This window comes from Microcaecilia unicolor, chromosome 2 (assembly GCF_901765095.1).
Source record: "Microcaecilia unicolor chromosome 2, aMicUni1.1, whole genome shotgun sequence".
NCBI lineage: Eukaryota > Metazoa > Chordata > Amphibia > Gymnophiona > Siphonopidae > Microcaecilia > Microcaecilia unicolor.
In genome coordinates, this window is record NC_044032.1 from 62,814,399 (window position 1) to 62,828,058 (window position 13,660).

At 41.2% G+C, this 13,660-nt stretch overlaps 1 protein-coding gene across 3 annotated transcripts in view; it reads left to right on the plus strand.

The window, feature by feature from the left end:
• Nucleotides 1-13,660, plus strand: part of NEDD4L (NEDD4 like E3 ubiquitin protein ligase) — a 757,870-nt gene that overhangs the window by 668,364 nt on the left and 75,846 nt on the right. For all 3 annotated transcript variants that reach the window (XM_030192990.1, XM_030192991.1, XM_030192989.1), the window contains 3 exons: nt 7,411-7,469; nt 9,806-9,871; nt 10,299-10,528. In XM_030192990.1, coding sequence (XP_030048850.1) covers nt 7,411-7,469; nt 9,806-9,871; nt 10,299-10,528 — 355 coding nt within the window. The remainder of the gene's footprint in view (nt 1-7,410; nt 7,470-9,805; nt 9,872-10,298; nt 10,529-13,660) is intronic.

The window sequence follows — 13,660 nt, forward strand, 5'->3', positions numbered from 1 at the left end:
TATGAATACTTTTGACTTTTTGGCTATAGTATAGTCAGGGCATAGGCCAAATTACACTATAGAATCAGTGGTAGTAGCAGTTTTTGGGAAAGTTGAGGCTGTTGTGAGAGAAATTACTTCAACTTGATACGTCTGCAGGAATATCAGGGGTAGCCTTCAGTTGGTTTGTGGACTTTCTTGCAAATCAAAGTTAAGTAAAGGAAACAAAACACATCTTGGAATCCCTGTGGATTGAAGTTCCATGTGTAAAGGGGAAAAGGATAGTGATTAGGAGTGTAGACGGGTGAGCCTGACGACGGTGCCTGGCAAAATGGTAGAGACTATTATAAAGAACAAAATTACAAAGCAAATTCAAAAGCATTGATTAATGAGACAAAGCATACATGGATTTAGTGAAGGGAAATCTTGCCTCACCAATCTATTACATTTCTTTGAAGGGGTGAACAAACGTGGATAAAGGTGAGCGGCTCTAGGCAAAAGTGCTCATGACTATATCATCGGCTTATGTTTTTGCCTGTTGTGCTGGTGTTCTATAAAGGAAGGTAGCTATCTGCTTTCCTTTACTGAATAGGCACACTTGTAATAGAATTACCCTCATCATCATTTGGAAGGAATTCAAGATGTGACTGTTTTCATAGATTAGTTCGAAATATTAGTAAGATGATTTTAAATGTTTTGTACTTTGTTTGAGTTGCTATCTATAATCCTGCTTTGAGCCAATTGTTTGATAGAAGAAGGCTAGAAGTTATGAGTTAAATTAAGTGTAAGCACCTACTTTTTAAGTGGCTAATGCATGGAGAATTTGCTTGAATAGTCCTAGAGGGCCCTGTTAATGGGGAACAAAATGGTCAACAAAATGTTGGACTGGTTCATAGCATAGCACTAGAAGCTGAAGACCCAGGACTACACCTCTGAACCATGCACACTGTTAGAAATAATGCTCAACCCCTTGAAGTGCTTCCCAAACTGGAGGTTTGTGCACACTGCTTTCCGGATCGCGACCTCGGCAGGCACAACATTTTGATGCACCTCAGCAAGGTTGCGGGCGTCACTGTGGCCACGGACATTGGGTCGTAACTATGAACATGGGGTTGCAACCACAAAAAGATTGAGCAGAACTGTCCTAATGGTAAGAGAGATTCTGCCTTCACTTTCTGGTAATATCTGGACCTGTTAGCATAATGGCTTCACAGTTCCTTGTGTATTGGAGTGCTTGACAAGGGTTCTGTAGGCGCTTCAGCTCCTACGTATTTCAGTAGGAGCCTTTCTTACCATGCCCAAGACAGGCTTTTACTGGAGTGTTTAAATCCATAGTAAGAGAAGAAAGAAATGAAATAAAACACCAAGGGTTCTGTTTACTAAGGTGCACTAGCATTTTTAGCATTTAGGATATGGGTGTCTTGAGTATTAGTGTGTGCTAAAAACGCATGCCTATAACGTGGCTTAGTAAACAGGGTCCCAAAAATTGTAAATGATTCTCGTATACTTGAAATGGTTGTACATGAGATCTAGTCAGCTAAGTAACAATTAATTATTACCTGAATTGGTTATTACTCTATTTACCATTAACTTTCTCTTTGCTTCATGTACAATTTCTCATTCCTAATAGATTTTCTAAATGTTAAACATCCATAACTATCCCAGTATGTTTATGATATTATATTGTAAAATTGGATTCTTACAACAAATTACTTTCTTATGCATCATCCAGCTTATTTTCAAAAGAGAAGGCCGGCCATCTTCCGACACAAATCGGGAGATGGCCAGCTATCTCTCGAGGCCAGTGAAATCAGCATAATCGAAAGCCGATTTTGGGCATCCCCACCTGCTTTCCGTCACGGGGACAACCAAAGTTCCGGGGGCATAGCAAAGGCGGGACATGGGCATGCCTAACACATGGGCATCCTCGACCCATAATCAAATAAAGAAGGGCGTCCCTGACGAGCACTTGGACAACTTTACTTGGTCCTTTTTTTGTTATGACCAAGTCACGAAAAGGTGCCTGAACTGACCAGATGACCAACAGAGGGAATCGGGGATGACCTCCCCTGACTCCCTCAGTGGTCACTAAACCCCCTCCCACCCTCAAAATAGAAACTTAAAAAACTTCTTTTGCCAGCCTCAAATGTCATACTCAAGTCCATCGCAGCAGTATACAGGTCCCTGGAGCAGTTTTAGTGGGTGCAGTGGACTTCAGGCAGGCGGACCCAGGCCCCCCCCCCCCCCCCACACCTGTTACACTTGTGGTGGAAAATGGGAGCCCTTCAAAACCCACCCAAAACCCGCTGTACCCACATGTAGGTGCCCCCCTTCACCCCTTAGGGCTATGGTAGTGGTGTATAGTTGTGGGGACTGGGTTTTGGGGGTGTTTGTGGGGCTCAGCACCCAAGGTGAGGGAGCTATGCACCTGGGAGCTTTTTTTTTTTTTTTTTTTTTTATAGAAGTGCCCCCTAGGGTGCCCGGTTGGTGTCCTGGCATGTGAGGGGGACCAGTGCACTACAAATGCTGGCTCCTCCCATGACAAAATGCCTTGGATTTGGCCGAGTTTGAGATGGCCGGCCTCAATTTCCATTATCGGCGAAAACCGAAGCCGGCCATCTCAAACCCGGCCATCTCTGACATTTGGCTGGCCCCAGCCGTATTATCGAAACGAAAGATGAATGCCCATCTCGTTTGAAAATACAGTTGGCCCGCCCTTTCGCGGCGCCGTCCTCGGAGATGGGCGCCCCCAGTCGAAAATGCCCCTCTATGTATCCTATACTGTTTATTGTAAGCCACATTGAACTCAAACTTGTTTGGGATAATGTGGTATATAAATGTCACAAATAAATAAACAACTTACAGTAGGTGACTAAGGGCCATGGAGTAAATACCACCCTGTAGAATAGCCAAATTTTAACCAATTAGGTTTGGGTTGCTTTTATACTAACAAGATCTTAAGGTTGGCAACCAGGCAGACCCTTTTGAGGTCACCTAACCTGTGTACAAGTATATACATACCTCCCTTTGAAAATTACTTCACAGAAAGTAGAGGCAGGCATTTACACCTGTTAGTATGCACAGCTTACTTTACATACATAGGCATTAATTTTTTTAAAGTTCTGGGTCTGTATTCAAAGTGCTTTAAAGAGATTAATAAGCTCGACTCAGGAGAGAGAGAACTTGGGGTGTTGGTGTCTGAGGATCTAAAGGTGAAGAAACAATGTGACATGGCGATGGCCGTGGCCAGAAGGATGCTAGGCTGCGTAGAGAGTGACATAACCAAGAGAAGAAAGGAGGTGTTGATGCCCCTCTACAAGTCGTTGGTGAGGCCCCACTTAGAGTATTGTGTTCAGTTTTAGAGGTCGTATCTTGCTAAAGGTGTAAAAAGACTGGAAGCGGTGCAAAGAAAAGCTACAAAAATGGTATGGGATTTGCGTTGCAAACCGTACGAGGAGGGACTTGCTGACCTGAACATGTATAATGACATTACCAACTGCCTCCATCCCTCTAATTACTAAATTGATGGAGAACAGAGTGACCTCGCAACTCAATGAATATATTCAGACATTTTCCATCCTTCATGAGTCACAGTCGGGCTTCCGCTCTGCCCACAGTACTGAAATGGTCCTTCTTACCTTAATAACCAAATTCAAACAGGAAATAGCAACCGGAAACAACATCCTCCTTTTGCAATTTGATCTATCAAGCGCTTTTGACATGGTTGATCATAACATTCTTACTAAGCTTTTAGACAAACTTGGAATTGGCGGCAATATTATCAATTGGTTAAAAAACTTCATCACCACAAGATCCTTTCAAGTTAAAGAAACCACAAATATATCATCCCCATGGTCGTCAGAATGCGGGGTACCACAGGGATCTGCTCTTTCCCCGATACTCTTCAACCTCATGATGATCTCCTTGGCCAGGTTATTAGCCAAACATGGCGTTAATCCCTTTATATATGCTGATGACGTTACCATATTTATCCCCTTTAAATCAAATTTATCAGAAATTTCCGATAAAATCACTACTGGCATGTTCACCCTAATAAAGAAAAAATTCAATGCCTAGTGCTTTCATCTCAATACTCCCCACTCATCCTGGCTACTCTCAATACTCCAGATGTTACTCTCTCCATTTCCAACAGCCTAAAGATCCTTGGAGCTACGCTAGATAGCCACTTATCCTTCGATAACCACGCTAAGCTCACCATGTAAAAATGTTTAATAGGATGTAGATTCTGAAATGAGTGAAATCATATCTTCCCTTGAACACTTTCTGGAACCTGGTTCAATCTACAGTGATTACCCATGTCGATTATTGCAACAGTGTTTTCCTAGGTTGTAAGACCCAAGTCCTGAAAAGTCTTCATACTGCCCAGAACACAGCAGCCAGACTTACCTTTGGCAAGTCAAGATTTGAGAACGCATCACCCCTTCGAGAGAAGCTTCACTGGCTCCCCATCAAAGAGAGAATATACTTCAAGGTCCATACAATGATCCATAAGATCATATCCGGAGAATCCTCTAGCTATATGAACAACTTGATAGACCTTCCAATTAGAAACAGATCAATGCCATCACGAACGTATCTCAATTTACACCTTCCCAACTGCAGAGGTATCAAATACAAAACCTACTATGCATCCAGTTTCTCCCCACTCCTGCTGTGACGATGACACTGACTCTGACACCAATTATACCTTTGACCTTATTTTCCATTCTCCTTATACTATACCTCCAATCTTTTCTTCTCCATCCATTTATACCATCTCCCTCCCCTTTTACCTATCCTATCCTTGTCCCCTCCCAATTTCCTTCCCCTTTTACCTATCCTATCCTTGTCTACCTCCCCATATTCCAATTCATATATTATTGGGCACTGTTGCCACTATGTTTTATCACAGTTTATAATGTTCTTCTTACATATCCTTTGTAATGTTTTTTTTACTATGTAAGCCGCATTGAGCCTGCCGTTTGTGGGAAAGCGCAGGGTACAAATGTAATAAATACCTTGGAGGAAAGGAGACACAGGGGTGACATGATGCAGATGTTCAAATATTTGAAAGGTACTAATCCGCAAATGAACCTTTTTCGGACATGGGTAGGCGGTAGAACTAGAAGACATGAATTGAGGTTGCAGGGGGGCAGACTCAGGACTAATGTCAGGAAGTAGTTTTCACGGAGAGGGTGGTGGATATGTGGAATGCCCTCCCGTGGGAGGTGGTGGAGATGAAAACGATAATTTTTATTTATTTTTATTTATTGCACTTGTATCCCACATTTTCCCACCTATTTGCAGGCTCAATGTGGCTTACAGAGAACTGTCATGGCATAGCCATGTCAGGTTACATCATACAATTGGTGTTACAAAGAAGTTAAAGAAGACAAGAGGATTTGTTCAAGCCTTTGTAGGAAAGTACATTCTGAGTAAAGTTGGAAAGGTGTTGTATTATAGTTGGATAGGTGTTGTATTATAGCTAGTTAAGGGTTCTCGTGGTAGGCTCTGTTAAAGAGGTAAGCCATCAAGGCTTTGCGGAAGTTAGTTAATTTGTTGATCTTTCTCAGGTGAATTGGGAGTGAATTCCATAGCTGCATACTCATATAGGAGAAGCTGGTCGAGTGAGTTAATTTGTATTTTAGACCTTTGCAGCTGGGGAAGTTTAGGTTGAGAAAGGTGCGGGATAATTTCTTAGCATTTCTTGGTGGTAGGTCAATGAGGTCTAGCATGTAGGTCGGGCATCTCCGTAAATGATTTTATGAGCAATCGTGCAAATCTTGAATGTGGTACGTTCTTTAAGTGGTAGCCAGTATAACTTCTTTCTTAATGGAATTCAAAAGTGCGTGAGATAAACACAAAGGAATCCTGTTTAGAAGGAATGGTTCCGTGGAATCTTAGCGGAGATTGAGTGGCAACGCTGTTAATTGGGAAACAAAATGGGAGCTGGGCAGACTTCTACAGTCTATGCCCTGATTGTGACTGAATAGATAGGGATGGGCTGGAGTGTAAATTTTAAGGGGCTTTAATGTTAGCTTCAGAACTTAGTACAAGAACAGTGCTGGGTAGACGTCTAAGGTCTGTGCCCTGAGAAAGGCAAGGACAAATCTGGTATACATATAAAGTATCACACACCATGTAAATGAGTTTATCTTGTTGGGCAGACTGGATGGGCCGTACAGGTCTTTATCTGTCGTCATTTACTATGTTACTATGATTTAACAACCCAGAAATGGCTCCTGGCTTGTCAAATCGCATGTTTGGAGCTAACCGGTCATTTTCAGTGGCACTTAACCGGTTAGTACTGCTGAAAATGTCCAGTTAGCACCTATGTCAAAACCAGCTGTTTTGGGGGTGTACCAGGGCTGGAGTCGGCACTTGGCCAGTCAGGTGCTGATATTTTGCACTTAACTGGCCAGGGTAACTGCATAAAAGTCAATCCTGTCTTTATGCAGTGCCCCATAGCCGGTTAATGGCTAGCCGCTAACCACAGATATTCAGTGAGATAACCAGTAAGATGCTAAAATTCTATATAACCAGCCAGTGGTTAAATAGTTTTGAATATCAGGCCCATAGTGTTTATCTGTAGCCATGTCCTCTCTTAAAACTAGATTCAGGCACATTCTAATTAATTCTGGAATAAGAACATTTTAGTGGTTAGGGTGGTGGACTTTGGTCCTGGAGAACTGAGGAACTGAGTTCGATTCCTGGCACAGGCAGCTCCTTGTGACTCTGGGCAAGTCACTTAACCCTCCATTGCCCGCCGCATTGAGCCTGCCATGAGTGAGAAAGCGCGGGGTACAAATGTAACTAAAATAAAAATAAATAAAATAATCTCCAACCAATAATTGTCCAGTTATTTGCAGTTTCTTAAATGGCTCTATTTATTTAGTCTGGATGAAACTTGCAGTAAAACAATATTTCTCTAAGCAAATTTAATGACCATCTAAATGCTGCGCTTGCTGCAAAATACAATTTATCTGTTTGTCTTGTTGAGTATGTTTCATGGAAGTTCATAAAGGTTTGAGCAGTTTTAAAGCATCCAGATTTGCAATAGCAAGTGATTACAAAACAAGAAAGGATTGAATGAAAATTTGTAAATTATTCAAGGGAAGTTGAATTGCTTTTGGATCTCTCCAGTTTCTAGAAAACTGATCAAATGAAAATTTGATCAGTCAATACTGATAGCTTGGTTATCGAGGTAAGGACCAGTTATTCCACAATAATATGATAAAAGAAATAAAACACTTCCAGGTCAGATGCTGGTTTGCATTTTCTTGAATGGCTGTTTGTAACTAAATGACATGCTGGGGTTTTGACGCCTTGATGAAAGCTTGCCTGGTTGTTTTCTAACCCTTAAATATTAATTTTGAAATTTCAGAGACATAAATAAAATATAACCACAAAATGTTATGTTTTATAATACAGATACTAAAATTACCCAGTGGGAAGATCCTCGACTGCAGAACCCAGCTATCACTGGTCCAGTAAGTAGTAAGGGTTTTGATTTCTGATCATTTGAAAACTTTTAAAAGCACTTTAGAATCCATGTTAATGAAACTTTTAATGCAAGGTTTTACTAATTCATGAAAATTGTTTAACATGGTTTTATTGGGTATTAACTGTTAGTGTGCGCTAATTGCCACGTTAAACACTTACCCCTGGGTTCTGTATCTGGTGCCCAGATTTGTGCGCTCCAATTTAATTGAGTAATGAGCCCTTAACTATCAGTAATTGGGTGCTAACAACCAATTACTGAAGTTAATTGGCACTCAGTATTTGCGCATGTGTCTGGATGCTTGCTATTCTGTAACTCACTTTCACGTAACTCAAGAGGATGTAGCCATGGGCACGTCGGGTGTTCAGAAAACTTGCGCATGTATAGAACACGGCCTCAGCATACCAGCATTCACGCCAATTTTCGGCAAGTCTGATGCCTAAAGTTAGGCGTAGGAATTGCTACTCAGCGCAGTTCTATAAAGGGCTTGCACCCTTTCTTAGTGACAATTATTATTATTTTTTTTTAATTCTTTATTTATAAATTTATAAATTTTACAAGCTTTACAACTTGAACAAGAAAAATCAGACATATACATTTTTAAGAAATTATATAATTAAAGTAAACGATTATTTTTTTTAGTAATCATTTGAGTAGCGTTTACCGAATCTGGTCTTTAATGTGGAAATATGTATTAGAGGGCGTGAAATGGGCAGAGGCTGTGTATAGCTGCATCCAGAATTGGTGACAGTATGTATAGTGAGGAACTGATTGCAGATGTGATGACCACAATAGAAATGTATGGCATTATAATAGTTTATTACTGACTTATCTGTCATAACAAGCAGCATGAAATGTATTGTACTGTTTTGGGATCTTGCCAGGTACTTGTGACCTGGTTTGTCCACTGTTGGAAACAGGATGCTGGGCTTGATGGACCTTCGGTCGGTCCCAGTATGGCAGTACTTATGTACTCGTATGTCAAAAGTTATTCTGTTCTATATCAGCTGTTAGCAAAGTTTGCAAAAGCATAGCCTGCTCCAGAAATGCAAATAACAAGTACATATCAGTAATCACATACTGTAGCAGAACATGTTTATCCACTTCTACCCTAGCTGAGATATTATTTAATCACCTCTCTAATCTCATTGCAACTTTCTTTAAATTAGTCCCCTTATTTTCTAACTCCTCTTACTCTCTTACCTATCTATATGTTTCATCTTTGCTTATACCCTACACTGTCTATTAAAATGTTTTATTACGTATTGTGTTGACATTTGTAAGTAGTATACTATGCCATACTTTGTTCTGTTATTTTAATATTTTTTACTGCTGTAATTGTTGCTTATGTTTGATTTATTCGTACTGTACACCACCTTGAGTGAACTTCAAAAAGGCGGTAAATAAATCCTAATAAATAAATAAATATTAAATATTTGATATACCACCTAATCTGGCTAGCAGGTCAAGGTTCTCTAAGACAAAACAAGGCTCTAAGTCGGGGCTTCTCAAATCTTTTTTGAGGGTCTCTTGGACAATGAATTTTTAAGAAAAACACAGTGACGATGTATGAAAGTCCAAGTTTCGCAATTCCTTCTTTAATTGATTTTCTTATTCTGAAATATGATATAATTTGCCTAGTCATCTTTCAGAACTCCACTCTGCAGACATTTCTACAACATTGTTATCCAATATGCTGTAATATAGTGGGTGTTAGGGGATAAAGATCAATTTGCTGACCCAGTGGCATACCAAACCTGTGCATGTGCTGTGACCAAAGAAGGTGCAAATATGGAGGGTTGCAAAAAAATGCCCCCAGCCTACCCTCTCTCACTAGTGTTTGAGAAGCAGGCAGGATGGGAAGCGCCAATGGACAAGACACACAGAGAGCAGTTATAGCTTGGTACTATCCTAAGCTGACCCAGTTTTTCAAGGTTCCTCTGTCTTCCATCACCACAGATCCTTCTAGATGTCTGATCATCTTCCTTCTTTCTCCTTTGTATCTGCCCCAAGCACTTTTGAACTCTGTTGGTGTTCTCGTTCCACCAAATATGGGTAGACTGTTCCAGTTGTCTACCACCTTCACAGTAGAGAAATATTTCCTCTAAGTCTGTTGCCTGTCATCATGATAAAGTGGTAATTTTATCATGGTGGAAAACCAAAAATAATTGCAAATAATGACTTCCTTGTGTTCATGTGTTTCAGCCTGATATACTGGAATATATCGGATATTGCTGATATGTATTAGACAGACTAGATAAGCCATATGTTCTGCGTTTCTGTGTTAGTTCTAAGATATTTATTTGCATGCCTTCTCTCTTTCAGGCTGTTCCCTATTCAAGAGAATTTAAACAGAAATACGACTACTTTAGGAAGAAATTAAAGAAACCTGTGAGTAATTTTATATGCCTAGCGCTCATATTTGCAGATGAGACTGTACGAAGACTGTGGGTTTGCGGTTTAAGTAAATCAAAAATGAAAATGCACTTGCTTTTGAAGATCATGTTTGAGTCTTCACATCTTGTTTTTTTGTGAAACATGGGCTGCTTGACCTCCTGACCTGACTAATGAGCAATGAAGTTGCCAGACTTGGAGTCATATGGAGTGATTGCCCCGGGCATAGAGAAGGTCTGGAAGGAAGCAATTTGAGCAATTTTTGCATTATTGAACTGGGAACACTAATTGCTATTTATTGCAGGCTCTCCAGAAGCCCTGCTGCTGCAGAGCTCTCATCGACATCAATATTATTAGTGGAAGGGAACATTTAATAAATTTAAAACATTGTGTAATCTTTTTTTTTTTCCTTCCCCCCTGCCAGGCTGATATACCAAATCGATTTGAAATGAAGCTTCACAGAAATAATATATTTGAGGAGTCGTACAGGAGGATCATGTCTGTGAAGAAACCAGACGTCCTGAAAGCCAGACTGTGGATTGAATTTGAGTCGGAGAAAGGACTTGACTATGGGGGTGTGGCCAGGGAATGGTTCTTCCTTCTATCCAAGGAAATGTTCAACCCTTACTACGGCTTGTTTGAATATTCAGCAACGTGAGTGTTCCATTTATCTAACAGATAAAGACATGAGCGATTGAAATAAAGCCATGAGTGAGTTTGTGCTCACAGGCCTTGGTGGCTTTTTAACGTCTTTGATACATTTTCTTCAGTCTTTATTAATCTTGATGTCATTTTAATAAGTTTTTTAAAAAGTACATTTTTTCTCTTGTATTTTGCTTTTGTTCTCTGAACATCTTAATTCTGTTTAAAAAAAAAGTGCCTTTTGCCACCTCATAATAGAAGTACAAGGAGGCACTTTTTCTAGTGAAAAAGGTGCCAGTACTCAAATGCTAGGCCACCCTTCAGGGGTGGGGGTAATCACTGAGGGACCCTCCCCACAATAGCCAGGCCCCCTGCAACCAGTCACAGAACCTATGACAAGGCAGAATTGGTGTGTAGAGCCTGAGCTCTTTCATTAAAACTTGGGTTCCATGGGTCAATTTTAGCAGACAATGGAAAAGGTGCCGGTACTCAGGACCCCCAAGTACCCTCTCAAAAAAAGCCCTGAGTACAAGAGAGTGATTATAGAGATGTCAGATCAAGAGGAATGATATGATGTAAAATCCTGGTCTCTGATGCCCTGATGATCAAAGGTAAATGCAGGTACTAGAGGCCACTAGCGCCGGACTAGCACCTACATTTACCTTCACCTATGATCAGAGAGGTCTGGCACTACAAATCCAACCCCCCCCCCCCCCCCCCCCACACCTGCCCTGGTGGTCTATTGGGCCCACCTCCTCCCCCAATACCTCTGTGATGGAGGAGGGAGTAGCACTCCCTCTGCTTCAAGGGCCATATCCAAAATGGTGGTGCCCTGCCCAGTATATCCTGGGATGTGCTGGGCGGGGACTCCCTACCATATAAGCAAAAAGCTGGGCAGGGCACTACCATTTTGAAGGTGGCCCTGGAAGAGGAGGGTCTGCTACTCTCTTCTCCATCACAGAGGTACGGGGCTAGGTGGGCCTGCTAGGCCACCAGGGCAGGTGAGGGGTTGGACTTGTAGCCCACTGGGCCACCAGGATGTACTGGGCAGGGCGCCGCCATTTTGGAGGTGGCCCTGGAAGAGGAGAGAGTGCTACTCCCTTCTCCATCACAGAGATATGGGGGGAGGAGGAGGACCCAATAGGCCACCAGGGCAGGTAGGGAGGTTAGATTTATAGCCAAGTGGCCACCAGGGATTTGTTTTGGGCGGGGGCTTGGGGAGCAGTAGGCCACTAGGGCCTCAGCGTTGGGCGGGGTCCAGGGGTTCCACAGACCTCCATCTCCTGTATTTGACAGGTCCGGTATTTTGACAACCTGGACTTGTCAAACAAGTGCGGGATGTGTTCAGGTACAATCCTCCCTCACTTTCCTCAGATAATCAACACTAATGATACTCTTAAATTTGCATATTATTAGCGTTGATCATTGGGGAGTTAATTCCCCATGCTGTTACAGTGCCATTTTTAAGACGCTGTTTTGGAACATCGTGGGGAATTGATCATCGAGGCCTGAAATTAGAAATAAACTGCCAGGTAGAAGTGCAAATGAAAAAAAATCAGATTTACATGTAATATAGTAGAAACAGCAGCGAAAAAATCTGTATCAAGACTGAAAACAAAAACTCAGACTGATATAGCAGCAAATACCTTTTAACATCAAAGTTTATAACAACCAGGGCATTTTTAAGGCAGTATACACCAGTGCTAACAGCTCGAGTTACTGACATGCACTACAGCATTAGTGAGCGTTAATGTCTTTAACACACATTATAAGGAACTAGGTAGACCTGCAATAAAATAAAAAAAACTAATGTGGTAGCACACTTTAGTGACTCTAGCCTTTTCTGTCTCATTCTCCCATTGCTGTGCCAGTCTCCAACTGTTAAACACAAAAAAAGGGGGTCCAAATCTCCCGTAAAAACGGAACAAACCACAAAAAATGGCGGAAGATGAACCAAAACCCCAGATGAGGAGAAGGAAGGCCCTTAGAGTGTGCTCTCACCTTTGTGTATGAGCCTTCTGTTATACTGTGTGAAGCCTGCAAGGGTATTTTGTTTTTTTGTTTCATGAATATCTTGGAAGTACACCTGTAAACGTCAGATTCAGGACCCCTGAGGAAGGCCTGCTGGCCGAAACACGGACCGTGTAGGGTCCCATTAAACTTTTCTGGTGATCTTACTCCCTTTGTTTCTGGTTTGTTTTGGTTCATCTTCCGCCATTTTTTGTGGTTTAGTCTCCAACTGTTAAAATGCAGCCAGACCATCTAAAGTCCTCTCTTTTATCAATCCATGGGTGCTCACAGAGTGCTTTTTTCTGGGGGTAGAGGGGGAATACTTTGCCAATACATTCCAAGAGCGATGGTCAGAACAGTACACATACATTTGAAAAGGAAGTGTGCACATGTTTTGTTTTGTTTCTTTCTTTCTGAATTCTGTACAAAACGTATGGAATGCTGTTCTTCCATTTAGCCAGGTTTAAAGGTGGGCAGTTTTCTGACAGCCCTTTTACCAGGTAAATTGCTTTTTGAAAATTATTAGTGAGAAGGAGAGAGAAATCTCATCTTTGGAAACTATGGGTTGTCCTTTGGAAACTTCCTGGAACTGGTTACTGGACTGTATTATCTTAAGAACTAGCTATAATTATGGTTCTGACGTATCGTAGCTGTGATCTGTTACTGCTTTTCTGGATTACCGTCAAAATACTTTCCATTGTTATTTTAAAGATGAAAATTTGATCCTTCAGTTTTGTTCATCTTTTTTTCCATTTCATGCGAAGATTCTTGTAAGAGCAAATGAGATCTCTGCGTTATTACCACTCTGCACAAGTGCATTCAAAATTACGGGGCTGACTTGCCAAAGTGTACTACTGCCTTGATAACATTTCATTAACACACTGCCCCATTCAATATAATATATATAATATATTGCATTGCAGCATCACAATTTTTTTGCATGTCTTACTTAGTAAGTCAATCCCTTGGTTTTGTTTTGAAGGATGTTTTACATTCTGAGAAGAGAGACTGCAGCAAAAAAAAGGAAGCAAAAGTTGACGTTAAAGTGAATGTTAATGGACAGTTTCTGTGTCTGGATCAATGGTTTGTTTATTTTCCAGCCTGAGTGCAAGTGCCCACCTAATAAAGCAATTT